We start from the raw sequence: 13,914 nt of genomic DNA on the forward strand, positions 1-13,914 counted from the left end.
CACTTGCCATCTGTATATACCCCTCTACCCGCATGTTTCACTTTTAAGACTATTTGATTAAGAATTATGGGTCAGCTGTTTCCTTGCTTAAAATACCAGGTAGCTTCAGGCAAAGCTGTATACACCCCATTAAAATTTAGCTTGGATTTCGCTTCGGTGAGTTGGAAAACTGTCTTTCAGTTCAGATTCCATCAGAGGACGTTCAGCTTGGACCAACTCCAGATGGGAATCTTACTTTGGCAGATTGAAAAAGTTGGTGGCTTCCAGTTGGTTATCACTGTAGAACTGAAAAAAGGATTACATCCTCCACTCAATACCATTAGATTACTGTGTAGATACACTATGATAGATGAGGACTAGCTTCTCGGAGTGTAGTGGAATCTCCCTCCTTGGAGGTCTTAGAGGCTGGATGGCCATCGGTCAGGGATGCTTTGATTTGGATTTCCTGACTGGATGGCCCTTGCGGTCTCTTCCAACTCTATTATTCTATGATTCTATCCTTAGGGGTTAATGTTTCCAAGCTGCACTGCAGTTTGGCAATGGTTTAACCACAATGGTTCAGTGCTATGGAATCCTGGGACTTGTAGTGTGTTGTGGCACCAGAGTTCTCTAGTAGAGAAGGCTAAATATCTAGCAAAATTACAAATCCCAGAATTCCATAGCATTAAGCCAGTGCAACTAAAATGGTGCAAACTTCATTATTTCTGCAGTGCAGATGAGGTCTTGGTGACCTAAGCATGTGCAAGTTCCCCTACAAATGCAGGTGGATTCTTCAAGGCAAAATATGGTCAGCTCCCTCATAATGACTTAAACATGTGAAAGTTATGCTAGTGAAACAGTTGGATTCTTCAGGCTAGAACATGACTGGCATTCTTTTAAAAATGTGTGAGTTCTCCTATAGGACCATTTGGACTTTTTTGCCCAGCCCAGATGTCTATAATTAACTGAAGGTTGTAGAAGTAGAGGTGCCTATGTGGCACCTGCAGGTACGCAGTGAGCACTGCACATGCTGATATACACTGAGCATTGTCATAGTTTGCCATTTGTAGGAAGGCAAAATAGAGATTTGTTTTATTTTTATTTTTTCAAAAGAGAACAATAAATAAGAATAACCTCATACACAACATCAAGGAAAGTTGATTACCATTCAATGGGAAATCATATTTTATACTAGAATTTCCAAGGAAAAGGCAAAAGCAGAAAGCAAAGGGTCAATGAATGTTTTCTTGAAATTTTGTTTTCTACTTCACAATCATTGAACTTGGGGGAAAAACAATGTTTGAAATGCACAGAAAAGCTAAAGTTGCTGAAGCTCATTTGCCATCTGAGATTCATTAAGACCGCTGAGATGATCTGAGTTAGTTCTAACATTAGAAAGTGGAATCATCTCACACAAAGGCCACCAATGGAAGTATCTCCGTTCCACTGGTTTCATGCAATGGACTAAAGTGGTTCTCTCTCTTTCTCTCTCTTTTACACAAGATCATTCAAAGAAATAATAATAATCTAACATAGTGTCATGTTGTATCGAGATTCTCCCACTCTTACTCAACTTTGCATTCATATCTCAAAATGGTGCCAACTGTTTAAAGTGTACTATCTCTATGGAAACTTACCCAAAACCAGTCAAGCCAGGCAATCAAAGGGGACCTGTGGTGAGCAGAGTGGCAAACACCAAGTTGGCATGTTGCATAATGTGGTTTCCCATGGAAAAAACAAATGAACATAGAAACAAAAAAACAAAACAAAACAAGAAACTATGGGGCCTTCCAAAGAGCAGCTATAACCAGGAAGAGACATTCCAGAATATGAAAACAGAGCATGTGTCAAAGCTAAAATGCAGGAATTGCCTTGCTGGATACAAAAGAAAGATAATACCAAGAAGAGAATTAGAGGCTGGCCCATCTGCTCAGAATTTATGGTACTCTCCAGAGAAATAAACACTGCACTTACCTGTTTTCTATTTCTCTGTCCCTTGGGAAGCAGTGCTTTGGATCTCTCTGCAATTTTCTGTCAAAAGAGGGAAATAATTGCAGAATTACAACTTGGAATTGAATTGAAATGCATCACAATCTTATTCATTCATAATATTTCAGGATGGTGGTGGAACACAATAAGGGAGGGGATGAACTAACAAGAATGCAAGGGGGGGGGGCTTCAAAAAAGCAGGCTTTTGAGAAATCAGAAATCATACAAACTTCAAGGATGGCAGGGTTATGAAAAGCAACCGGTACGTTTTAAAAGTGACAGGCAAAAGTGTGGGGAGGTGGCAGTGTGCCACTCAAGGAAACCTCCTGACACACCCAGACCATTCAGTGAAGGGGAGGGGATGCCATAAGTAATTCTGGCACACTGTAATTTATTAGAAAGAATTATACAGGTGGAACATCACATGCTTAGCTTCAGGTGGAACGTATACTGAAGCAAGGCACATCATTAGAGAAACTGTGCTATTATTAGAAATATTGGCTCAAAGACTTTCAGAGAACTCTGCAAGCATTTGTACTTTTTCCAGAGTCGCAAAACTGTGACATGAAAGAGAGGATGAAGCCTACAGATCCTGATCAGCCTCTTTCTCAAGCGTCTTACTACCTTCAGGGTTGCTGGAGCTGTAGTTGCTTTCCCCCCAAACTTGGGTTATTAATTTGGATATGTGAGGAGGCTCCTGTAAATTTAATCCTGAACACTCTGCTACAAAATCTTTTCACCACAAAGACAACAACATTCTTTACATTCTTGCGTTCTGCTTTCCATTTCAACACCACTTAAGTGAAGGAACATCCTGAAAACCCTCCTTTACCTTTTGTACTGCCCCATATCGCTGAATGGCATCAGAAAGCTGGTTCTTCAGACGGTCCAGCTGAAGCCGTTCTTGCTACAAACAAGCAAAGGATGAACAAACATTATTAACATAGGAAAAAGGCCTTTATGTTTGTGTCATCAATTATTCACTGATAGCATATTTCAGAGATAACGTTGAACTCTACACATTGTGTATAAGGTCATCAGATAAACTGAGTCCTATATTTTTTCAAGTACAGGACCAGGAAGTACTGAATTAATCAATATTCCCCCTATCATCCAAGGCGACTCATAAAACACATTTAAAACAATGTATAATAAATATTTTTTTTAAAAAAATAACAATGAAATAAAGAATAACATAAATATCATGAATTTAAATAAGTCTTTTCTCACTAATTTTTTTAAAAAGTGTTTCCATCTGGCTAGTTGTATTTTTCCCTCTTTGTCTTTGATTATCATCAATTTCAATTGTTTCTGCTGCATTAGGATTTCATCTTTTAGTTCCTTTCCCCTGGGATTGTTCTTCCATTCTTCTTCTTTCTTCTTCAATTCTTCTCTAATTTTGTTCTCTTCTTCTCTTTCTCTTTTCTTCATTGAAGAGACTCCTGATAGCTGCCTTGCTAGCTTACCGTATTGTTTTATTTGTGACCTCTTCTCTTGAGTTTTCTAAAAAATCAATGTTTAAGAGCTTTTTTTTTTGCATTTTTGACTACCTCTTCATTTTTTAGTAAACTTTCTCTAAGTCTCCAGGTATAGTCTGTCTTTTTCTCCACCAGATTTAGTGAGATAGTATTGTGATTGGACATTGTTTTTGGCATTATTTCTATGCTCTGAATTATTGGGTATAAAATCTTTGATGCTATCAACATCAATTCTGGAAATGGTGGTTGGACCAAGAGAAAGGCTTTCCCTGAAAATCCTAAAAGTAGGACGTTCTCATATTGGGAGATACAGGCGGGTTATAGACCGCCCATTTCTGGCGGTCTGGACCCGTCCCTTTTCCCGGAGTATCGGGGCTTCAGCGGCTACACCGGCAGCCGCTGAGGCCCCGATCCGCCGCTTTTCGGGCTGCGGGGAAGCAGCAAAACGCCGCTTCCCCACAGCCTGAAAAGGGGTGTCCCTGGGGCTTCAAGCCCCAAGGACACCCCGCGGCGGCGGGGAGAAGAGAAAGGGGCCGCTTGGCCCCTTTCTCTTTTAGTCCACTGGGCGCAGCCGTCTGAAGGCTGCGCCCAGCGGACTAAACCAGGAAGGAGCTCCGAAATGGAGCTCCTTCCTGCTCCGTGTTCAGGGCGCACTAAGCGCCCTGGCGCGGAGCAAGGACGTCACGTCCGCGCCGCCCCATCTAGAGGCGGCGCGGCCGTGATGTCCTCGTGGTGGCGGCCATATGGAAGGGCCACCGCTGTTTAGTGCGTGACGAGCACGCGCTAGGGTTAGGGCGGTGCAAAAGCACTGCCCTTTTGTAACCCTAGTGCATGCTCATCACGCACTAAACTGCCGGTTTGTAACCGGCCACAGTCTTTCAGATGGTCTGGATCTAAACTGTATAGGCTTTATAGGTCTTAACCAGCACTTTGAATTGTGCCCAGAGACAAACTGGTAGCCAGTGAAGCTGTTTCAACAGAGAAGTTATACATTCCCTGTATTTAGTCCCAGACTTTATCTGCACTGCAAAAATCATGTAGTTTTAAACTGCTTTAACTGCCATGGCTCAGTGGTATGGAATATTCGTTCGCGGAGCAAAGCCAGAGATTTAGTTGTGGCACCAGAGCTCTCTGACAGAAAAGAATAAATATCTCACAAAATTACAAATCCCAGAATCCCATAGCATTGAGCCAAGATAGTTAAAGTGGTGTCAATCAATACTATTTCTGTAGTGCAGAAGCAGTCCCAGTCAACAGTTTTCCAAAGGCAGCCCCATGTAGTGTGTGTTACAGTAGCCCAAACAGTATGTAACCAATGCATGTGTCACCAAATATTAAATGCTCTAGAGCTATGTGAATTTATATCTCCCCTGATTTATCCGCAGACCTATCCACCAGCATAAATAATTGTAACTACATAGATGGTGTTGATATACTGACATTACTTTTACCACTGGCTTCTTTAACATGATTTTCCCACTTTTTGTTCAAGTCATCTACTGACAGCCAACATGGATGACTTTATCTTCTGGATCTGGACATGCAATAGATCAAGAGGAGGCCTTTTTTCATGCTGGCACCTTTAGTTTATCTGGATTTCAGCCAAGCATTTAATAAAGTCCCCCATGATCTTTTGACTAACAAACTGATTAAATGTGGAATAGATGGAAACATCATCGGATGGATCCATAATAGGCTGGAAAACTGTGTTCAAAGTGTCACCATCAGTGTCTGCACTTGAAACTGGAGGGAAGTATTAAGTGGAGTGCAAGTGATTTGGTCCACTCTTCAACATTTTTATCAGTTTCTTAAGCGATGGGATTGAGGGACTCCTTACCCGGTTTGTAGATGATATAAAACTAGGAAGGGTAGCTAACATATAGGGAGATAATAGGAACTTAATTCAAAAGAACCTTGATAAACTAGAAAACTGAATTCAACCAAAGTGGAATTCAACAAATGCAAATGCAAAATTCAACATTTAGGCAAAAAACCGCCTCCCAAACACACAGGTCCAGATGGAGAGACACTTGGCTTAGCAGCAGCGCATGTCAAAAGGACCTTGGGATTATTGCTGATTGTAATATAGAAGGGAAACATACTTTTAGCCAGCATTAACAGAACATTATAGTTTCCAAATCAAGAGATGAAATTGTCCCACTGTATATTTTGCTCTATTCAGGCTTTATTTGGAGTACTGCGTTCAGTTCTGGGAATCTCATTTTAAGAAGGAAATAGATGGAACAGTTTCAGAGAATGGCAACCAGAATGATAAGAGGTATGCAAAGAAACACATGAGGAACAGTTAAAGGAGTTGGACATGTTGAGCCTGGTGAAAAGAAGACCAAGAAGTGGCATGATCATGCTCTTTATATTCTTCAAGAGCTGTAACAGAGAGGAGGGGACAGGTTTGTTCTTTGCTGTTCCAGAGAACCCAAGGGTGCATTTACACTGTAGAAATAATGCAGTTTGACACCACGTGCTGTAGCTCCATCCTATGAAATTCTGGGATTTATAGTTTTACAGGATCTTTAGTCTTCTCTGCCAAAGGGTGCTGGTGTTTCACAAAGCTACAAATTACAGGATTCTGTAGGATGGAGCCATGACATTTGAATGACTTGTCTTGGACTTGACTAGGCAATGAATGATGCACCAAATTGACTCAACTCTTATATGTTTTTAACAAGTGACTTGTTGGCCTAACTTCATCCAGAAACAGCAAATGGTCTTAAGGCAGATGCTGAGATATTCCATTGCCTAACATGTTTGCTGTTCCCTTCCAATATTTTTTAAACCTAACTTTGTGCATGTCTTCTTGATTTTCCAGTTATTAAAAAAAACCAAACTGACCACGTCCTTTTGTGTGTGTGAAAGTTGGCTCCAGGATTTTAGAGTCGACTTGAATGTATCCTTCAAGGACTTGAGAGTCAGCTTGAGACTTGAAGGTAGAGATTTGAGACTTGATACATGGAATAAAAGACTTGGATATATCACTGCGACAAAGAGGTTGGGCAGGCAGTTGCTGGGGATATTCTCAATGGAGTCCCCACATTGAGCTGGACTTGATGTCCTGTGGTCTCTTCCAAGTCTATGAGTTCTATGACTCTCCTGGCTGGAATTCCCATCTCAGTAGCATCTACTAGACTAATTTAGTTTTGTCCCTCAGGAAGCTGGAGGGAATCAATTTTCATTCAAGTGTTGGTCTAGTCCTGGAGAGACATGAGCTTGAATCTTCTCTGCTATAAGTATCTCCTCATGACCTTGGGCCAATGATAATTTCCAAGTCTAAACTAACTCAAACTTGTCATCAGGATAATACTGAAAAGGAGAACAATGTACAGAAGGTTAGGATAAAACAACATCCAGTGAATAACATTGCAGTGAGGGCATTTTTTATTTCACAAGGTCTTTCTAGCAGTGAACTGATTGACTGTGTTAATCTGCTGCTTTTAAGTGCTCTTGGTTTGTTTAATTATTGCATTTTATGCTATTGGCAGGTGTGCTTTAATGTTATTTCAATTTGATTCATGATTGTGTGTCACTTTGAGGGCTTGTCTGGGCCATATCTTCTCTGATCTATAGCTCTCACCAAACAAATTGCCATTATCAGTAAACAAGATTTAACACCTTGGTGTCAATTTTCCTTCATTAAAAACATCTTGCCACTGTAAAACTGAATCACAATGTTCTGTTTCATTTTAGCATCAGGGCGAACACACAAGGGCATTCCATTGTATGCAGCCCACAGACACTCTTGCAAATACAATCAGTACCAGAACAGCACAGTGGATAGTCTTGTTGTACAAACTGCTTCTGAATGATCAAATGCATGCAGAGGATGTATCTTTAGAAGGCTGACAGGGAACATGGATTTCATCTACATTATGTTGGCAATGAAGAGGGAAGCAGGTAACAGTAGGTAAAGCATGATTTCAAGGAAAATTGCTGCTCAGATGTTTATTATCTAACAAAATGCTCAGAACAGCACTGTGCAACATAATTTGTGCCATTCCCAGCATGGGTGCAAGCAAGACAAATAAAGGATACAATTCCAAAGGTCCAGCGTATGCTATGTTCTTCCAGAGAAACATTGATTCCATCAGGAACATTTCTTTGTTCACTTCATAAAGGAAAATCCCTACTTTCAGGCTGTTGTTAGTTGTCATAAAGTTGGCTTTGATTTGTGGTAACTCTAAGAATGAGAGACCTCCCTGGTCATCCACTGCTCCCCTGAAGTCTGGTAAACTCAGGACAATGGTTTCTTTGAGTGAACTGATCCATTTATAATGCACTCTTCCACTTTTCTTCCATTTCCTACTTAAAATCATAGAATCTAAGTGGTCAGAAGGGATCACAAGGGCCATTTCATTCATTCTCATGACATGAACAGAAAATATAGATCTCCTGAAAGATGGCCAAACATCTGCTTAAAGAGATCCATGAAAGAGAGTTCAACACCCTCTGAAGCAGTCGACTGACTCTCTAGAAGTTCTTACTGTCAAGGTCTTGCTAATGTTTAGGCTGAATCTCTTTTCATTTGATTCCATTGGTTCTTGTCTTTAGAGGAGCAGAAAGAAAGAAAACATCCCAGGCCACTCCATCTTTTACATGACAATACTTCAGCTATGTTGTTGTTGTTTGCTCTCAGGTTGACTTCAACATATGAGAATTCAGGAAACAAGAGTCCACCAAGATGGTTGGTCACCTACTATCCTGCTCAGGTCTTGCAGACTTGAGGTTGTGGCTTCTTTGATTGAAACAAACCACCTGTAGCACAGTCTTCCTCTATTCTTCCTGTCTCCTACTTTACTAAGCATTAATGTTTTTTCCCAGTAAGCCACATCATGTCACAATAATAAGTCACAAAGTAAATCAGTAGCCAAGATCTAAATAGGGTAGTTAATGACTGGGTTTTTGGAGGTCACCCATTCAAATCAGAATTGATTTGACAGCAAATTATAACAACGTTTCTCTACATAAGTGGCTGGAGACTTCGGTCCTAGGTGGGATGTCAATATTCAGTTGACAGAGGTACTCGCTGTTGGGACCCCTAATCCAGGTATAGCGGTATGTCAACCAGTCCTAGAAGGGGTCACACTCCCCATAAAAGACTGTGTTCGTAGCTTGGGAGTGCTCCTTGACCTGTCACTTCAGATATCAAATAAGCCAAATGCAACAGTTAGCAGTGCTTGTATCGGCTTTGGCTGATACACCAGCTGCGTCCTTTCCTGGAATCAGAGGACCTGGAGACACTAGTACATGTGCTGGTAACCTCACAACCTGACTTCTGTAATGCACTCTACAGGGGGCTACCCTTGTACCTAGTTCAGAAACTTCAACTAGTCCAAAATATGGCAGCCAGGCTAGTTACTGGATCAGCTAGAGATGCCCATATGACACCTATCTTGAAATCTCTATACTTTGTAAAGGCTGTCAAGATGGATCTCTTCTGACAGGCCTTCCCTAAGTAATTCACCTGCTGACCCACTGACTTGGTCTATCTCTCCCAAGATGCCCATCTCTCTGTTGTTTCATTGTTGCTTTAATTAATTTAGATGTTATTTTAGTATTGTTTTTGTGAATTATATGTTAAGGTTGGAGGAAGGGATAAAGGGCTTTCATGGCTGGCATCCATAGCTTTTTGTGGGTTTTTCAGGCTATGTGGCCATGTTCTAGAAGAGTTTATTCCTAATGTTTCACCAGCATCTGTGGTTGGCATCTTCAAAGATGGCATCTCTGAAGATAACAGCCACAGATGCAGGTGAAATGTCAGGAATAAACTCTTCCAGAACATGGCCACATAGCCCAAAGCCCCCACAAAAATGTGTCTCATAATGCCTTCTAGGGATGTTGGGAGGCATTGCAGGGCATTCAAAATAACTTTGGAGCTCCCAAAAATGGTTCTCAGGGCTACATGTGGTTCTTGTGACACAGATTCTCTACTACTGGTATACAGTTTTAGCCTAGTGCAAATAAATGTCATTACAATCATTCTATATCCTCAAGCTGAGCAATGGGTTGCCAAGTAGGTGACATGGGCTGTTCCCACACTGCAGAATTAATGCAGTTTGACATGACTTTAATTGTCGTATCCCACAAAACTACACATCCCAGAATGACACAGCATCAAGTCAAGGCAGCTAAGTTATTCTGCAGTGTAGATCCAGCCGTTAACATGTGGTTAAACGTTGTGCAAACACTGTTTAGCTCCCCCTTCCATCAAGTCAAAACTGTGAGTGACTGTCTGTCCTAGGGCTGCAATTACACAGAGTACAACCACTTGCACCACTATTTTTTAAATCAGCATATTGTACGAACAGGATTGTGGTGCACAAACCTTACCAGGAAGTAAGATTGCTTTTGAATAAACACATGTAGGATTATCCTGTAAATTGTGTTTTATTTGGTCAATGCAACACATAGATTTTTATTTTTACTTTTGTGCTCTTTGTTCAGGTGCCACAAAGAAATCAATATGTGACAGTGTAACAAAAGAAACCCAATGAAACACAAGCAGAGTGATTTATTGACTCAGCAGGCTGCCAACGTTGGTGATGGTTTCTACTGACTGTACTTTAGAGATGCACTTTCTAGAACATTTTTTAAAAACCATTGCCTTGCTTAGAGAGCAAACCTGCATTCTGTCTAATTACTATTATCTGAAGTTGTATGGCATGTAAGAGTTGTGTTCACACTTGTAAACCACACAGCCAAAGTTAGCCTTTCATTCTACGAAATTAATTTATTTGCAAAATGTCTCCCAAAAACCCATAGCTCTAGTGTGGATGTAACATTATTGTTCTCCAGTTTATGACTCACATACCTCCCCTATCCATTGCTCTAATGGAATATGTCTTCCCATTTTTAAGGGTGGTGGACACAGAGAGAATTGCTCCAGGCTTCACAAGGGGAAGGGATCCATAAATGAAGGAAACCACATCAACAATTCAAAGGGTTGCACTGTTGCCAACTCATTTCTTTCACACCACTAACTTGAGCTCCATTAACATAATGGAAAAGGAGAACATACTAGGCTGGGCCTCTCAGTGTCTTTAAAAATCCTTTCTTCCCCTCCATCATTTGCTTGGACCACTGTTAAACAACAGTGCCATTTCTAATTAGTTTCTTCAGCCAGTATTCTGTAACAGCTACTTAGCTGAAAAACCTTATCTCCCTCTATGACTCTACTGAAAACACCTTTGGGGAAGGCCTTTCTCTTGGTTCCATCACCATCATGGCTATGTCTGGTAAAGACTCAAGGGAAAACCTTTGCTCCCAAGCTGTGCAATTTTCTTCTGACAGAGGTTTGGTTTGCCTCTTCTCTGCTTTCTTTTCATTGGAAGGGAAGTACCTTCTGATTTAAAGAGACTGAGCTTCTAAGTGGTTCAGCTAGTGCCATGGCTATGCTGGTTTTTAATATGCAACAGTTTTTTAAAAAAAATGTGATTTTAACTGTTTTACATTGTTTTTAAATAGATTGTTGTTTTATTTTATTTTTTAAATTGCACTCAGATTGTTTTAGCTATTTAATTTTAACGCACAGCTTTGGGTCCCATATAGGAGAAGGGTGGGATATAAATTGAATAAATAAATACAATATGATGCACACAATGCACTTTGAGGCACATTGTCTATTTCTAATGGATATGTATTTTACTTTGATGGACATTTCACTTTGCTTGTGCAACCTCACAACTCATTACATGACACAAGATGGCATATCACGATTGTTGTGTAACTATGAGCTTAAAGTTACCCTCTGTCTCTTCAATGTAGGATTTTGACATGACATTCTTCTCACATTTTAAAAGGGCTCTTCTTTCCAGTTTTGCTTGTACTCCAACTGTAGCATTTGCCATAGCCCCAATGCTGATGGAAATGGCATTAACACGTCAACAACTGCTATGCTTTCTTTCCTTTTTTCTGTTTTTGCTTGTCTTCATTTGACTTCCCACTGGAGCCAATTTGTGTCATGGAAAATGTCTCCAGATGTATGAGAATCAACCAATTTATTGCATCTTGATAAAAGGCTGTGAGAAGAAATATTTCATTTCATCTCATCTCAACTTTCATTTGGTAACTCAATAATCCCATAGTCTGCTGCTTCTACACAAGTGTGAGTATGAACAAATATACTCTGATGTTGTGTTCCAAAGGGCTGCCTGTTTAGTCTAGTTGGTGTGTTTCTAGTAGGGAATCCTCTTCTAGCAACAGAAAAGGGTTTGTTATAGAATCACCAAGTTGGAAGAGGCTGGAAGGGCCATCTAATCCAACCCCTGACAATTAAGCACTCCCAAAAAGATGCTCATCCAATTTCTATCCAAAGAAAGAGAGTCCACCACCCTCCAAAGCAGTTTATTCCATTGTCCAGCAGTCCTTACAGCCAACAAGTTTGTCCGAAAGTCTAGGTAGAATCTCTTTTCTTGTAAACTGAATCTATGTACTAGTCTCTAGAGTAGCAGAAATCAAGTTTACTCCAAAAAAGGAAAGAGATGCAGAAATCAAACTCGCTCCAAAAGAGAAAAAGAGATGAGAAGAACTGCCAGCTTGAGTCCATATACTGGGGGAAAGGTGTGATATACATAAACAACAACAACAACAAGTTCAGGGTAAGATTTCTATTTTATTTTATTTTATTTTATTTTAATTTTTTACAATGAAGCAACAATCCCATGTGCATGGGGGGAAATCTCACTAAACTCCACAAGACCTATGTGGCGGCAGGTAGGCAGGCACTGTAAATCACTGAGAATCTTACTAGATATATTCTCAAAGGCGACTTACCCTTGAAGAACCTCTGATGACCTCAGATAACTGTCGGATAGCATTTGTGCACGTTGTGATGGTTTTGTTGGTCTCTTGTTGAGTTGTGTGCCTTTATAATGGAAACAATTGGGGGGAGGGGATAGTCAGAATCTGCAGCCAAAGTTCAAAAGTATTTTCAAGGGCCATTCATGAAACCTCACTTGCAAAAGTATTCCATATAGTGTCGGATGCTGGTGTTAACAACCAAAAGGGGAATTTACTTATGACAAAATGTTACTTCCATGGATAAGACTAATGTCTAGGTCTGTGTCCCATGTATTCTCTCTTGTTTCATATATATATATATATATATATATGCAGAAGTTTAACAAATTCACAGACACTGGATTTGGGAGTGGTCAGAAGAGTCCCAGGCCTACAAGGATATTGCCGTCATTCAAAATCAGACTGTCCTTGATTTTTAAAAAAGTTGTGTAAGGGGTAGGGATCCTACTGGTGCTGCAACATAATTTTACATCTCTCTCAATATTCAGTATCCAGTATTAAACATTATTAAACAATATTCAGTTTTAGAATATCCTTCACCATGTTAGACTGTAGGAACAAAACTAGCAAGAAGCTGCAGTCTGACTGCTTTCCCGAATACTATTCTCAAGCCTTTCAACAGAATGAGACCTGCACTCCCAATTGTTTCTGGTGTTGTCTTGCTCTTACAAAGCAGTAGTTAACATTTGCATGGGCTTTATTATATCAGACCCCTCCAGAAAGGCCAATTCAAAAATTCCTAGAAGTTGAAAAAGATTCTGCACTGCCAAATTAATGCAACTTGACACAACTTCAGTTGGCACGGCTCCATCCTATAGATTTGCACTTTGTTGTGGCAGCAGAACTCTCTGACAGAGAAGGCTAAATATCTCACAGAACCATAGATCCAGAATCACACAGCAGTGAGCCATGGCAATCAAAGAAGCATCAAATTGCATTATTTCTGCAGTGCAGATGCAGCCTCAGCCTCTGAGCAAGCTGGGTATTTGGCTTTTCCCTTCCTGAAAATAAGATTAATTGTACTGCATGGTATCTAAACTATTTTCTAACATAGCCAAAAGATAACATAAACTTTTAGAGACAGAATTAAGAGGCATTGTTAGCATTGCCAGATAAAATGAGAGACAGGGACCCTTTATCTTTAGTAGGTGTGTAGAAGAGGGAATTTCCACAGATGAAATTTCCACAGATGATACTTGTGGAGTAAGCAATATTAGAAGATTTTTGCATTCTCTTCCCCCATTCTTATATAGACAGGGATTTCCTGCATGCAAGCCCCCTCTCTCTCCCCCTCTCTTTCAAACTAACCATGTGACTTAGGTCACTATCCCTTTTGGGACTTGCATTTTCACACTTTCAAAGTTTTTCTCCTGACCTGTTGGGTCCTCCCTCCATCTTCCTTCTCCATCAACTTTCCTTGGAAAGATGGTGAGATAAATATTTCTTCTTAACCTGAATTATTCACTAGCTAGATTAGGATATAGACTCTATGTATATATAAAACAAAGCCATTAATAAACTTTTGTTTGAACTGCAAGCTACTTGTGTTGTTTTTGAATCAGTTTCAGTTCTTAGTGAAATATAGGTCCCATACAGACAGGCCAAAATAAAGCTGTTTCAGGTCACATTGGAGGTATGCTGTTTAAATGATACATGC

General features: G+C 40.2%; 1 protein-coding gene across 8 annotated transcripts in view; it reads right to left on the minus strand.

Annotated features, from left to right (window-relative positions):
• Nucleotides 1–13,914, minus strand: part of TSNARE1 (t-SNARE domain containing 1) — a 500,241-nt gene that overhangs the window by 272,689 nt on the left and 213,638 nt on the right. For all 8 annotated transcript variants that reach the window (XM_089518973.1, XM_089518978.1, XM_089518975.1 and 5 more), the window contains exons 6-8: nt 12,231–12,321; nt 2,801–2,875; nt 1,954–2,010 (exon numbers count right to left, since the gene is read on the minus strand). In XM_089518973.1, the coding sequence (XP_089375099.1) occupies nt 1,954–2,010; nt 2,801–2,875; nt 12,231–12,321 (223 nt within the window). The remainder of the gene's footprint in view (nt 1–1,953; nt 2,011–2,800; nt 2,876–12,230; nt 12,322–13,914) is intronic.

Source organism: Sceloporus occidentalis, unplaced genomic scaffold, assembly GCF_023333645.1.
Source record: "Sceloporus occidentalis isolate IW3139 unplaced genomic scaffold, rSceOcc1.0.p SCAF_3, whole genome shotgun sequence".
NCBI classification, from domain to species: Eukaryota; Metazoa; Chordata; class Lepidosauria; order Squamata; family Phrynosomatidae; genus Sceloporus; species Sceloporus occidentalis.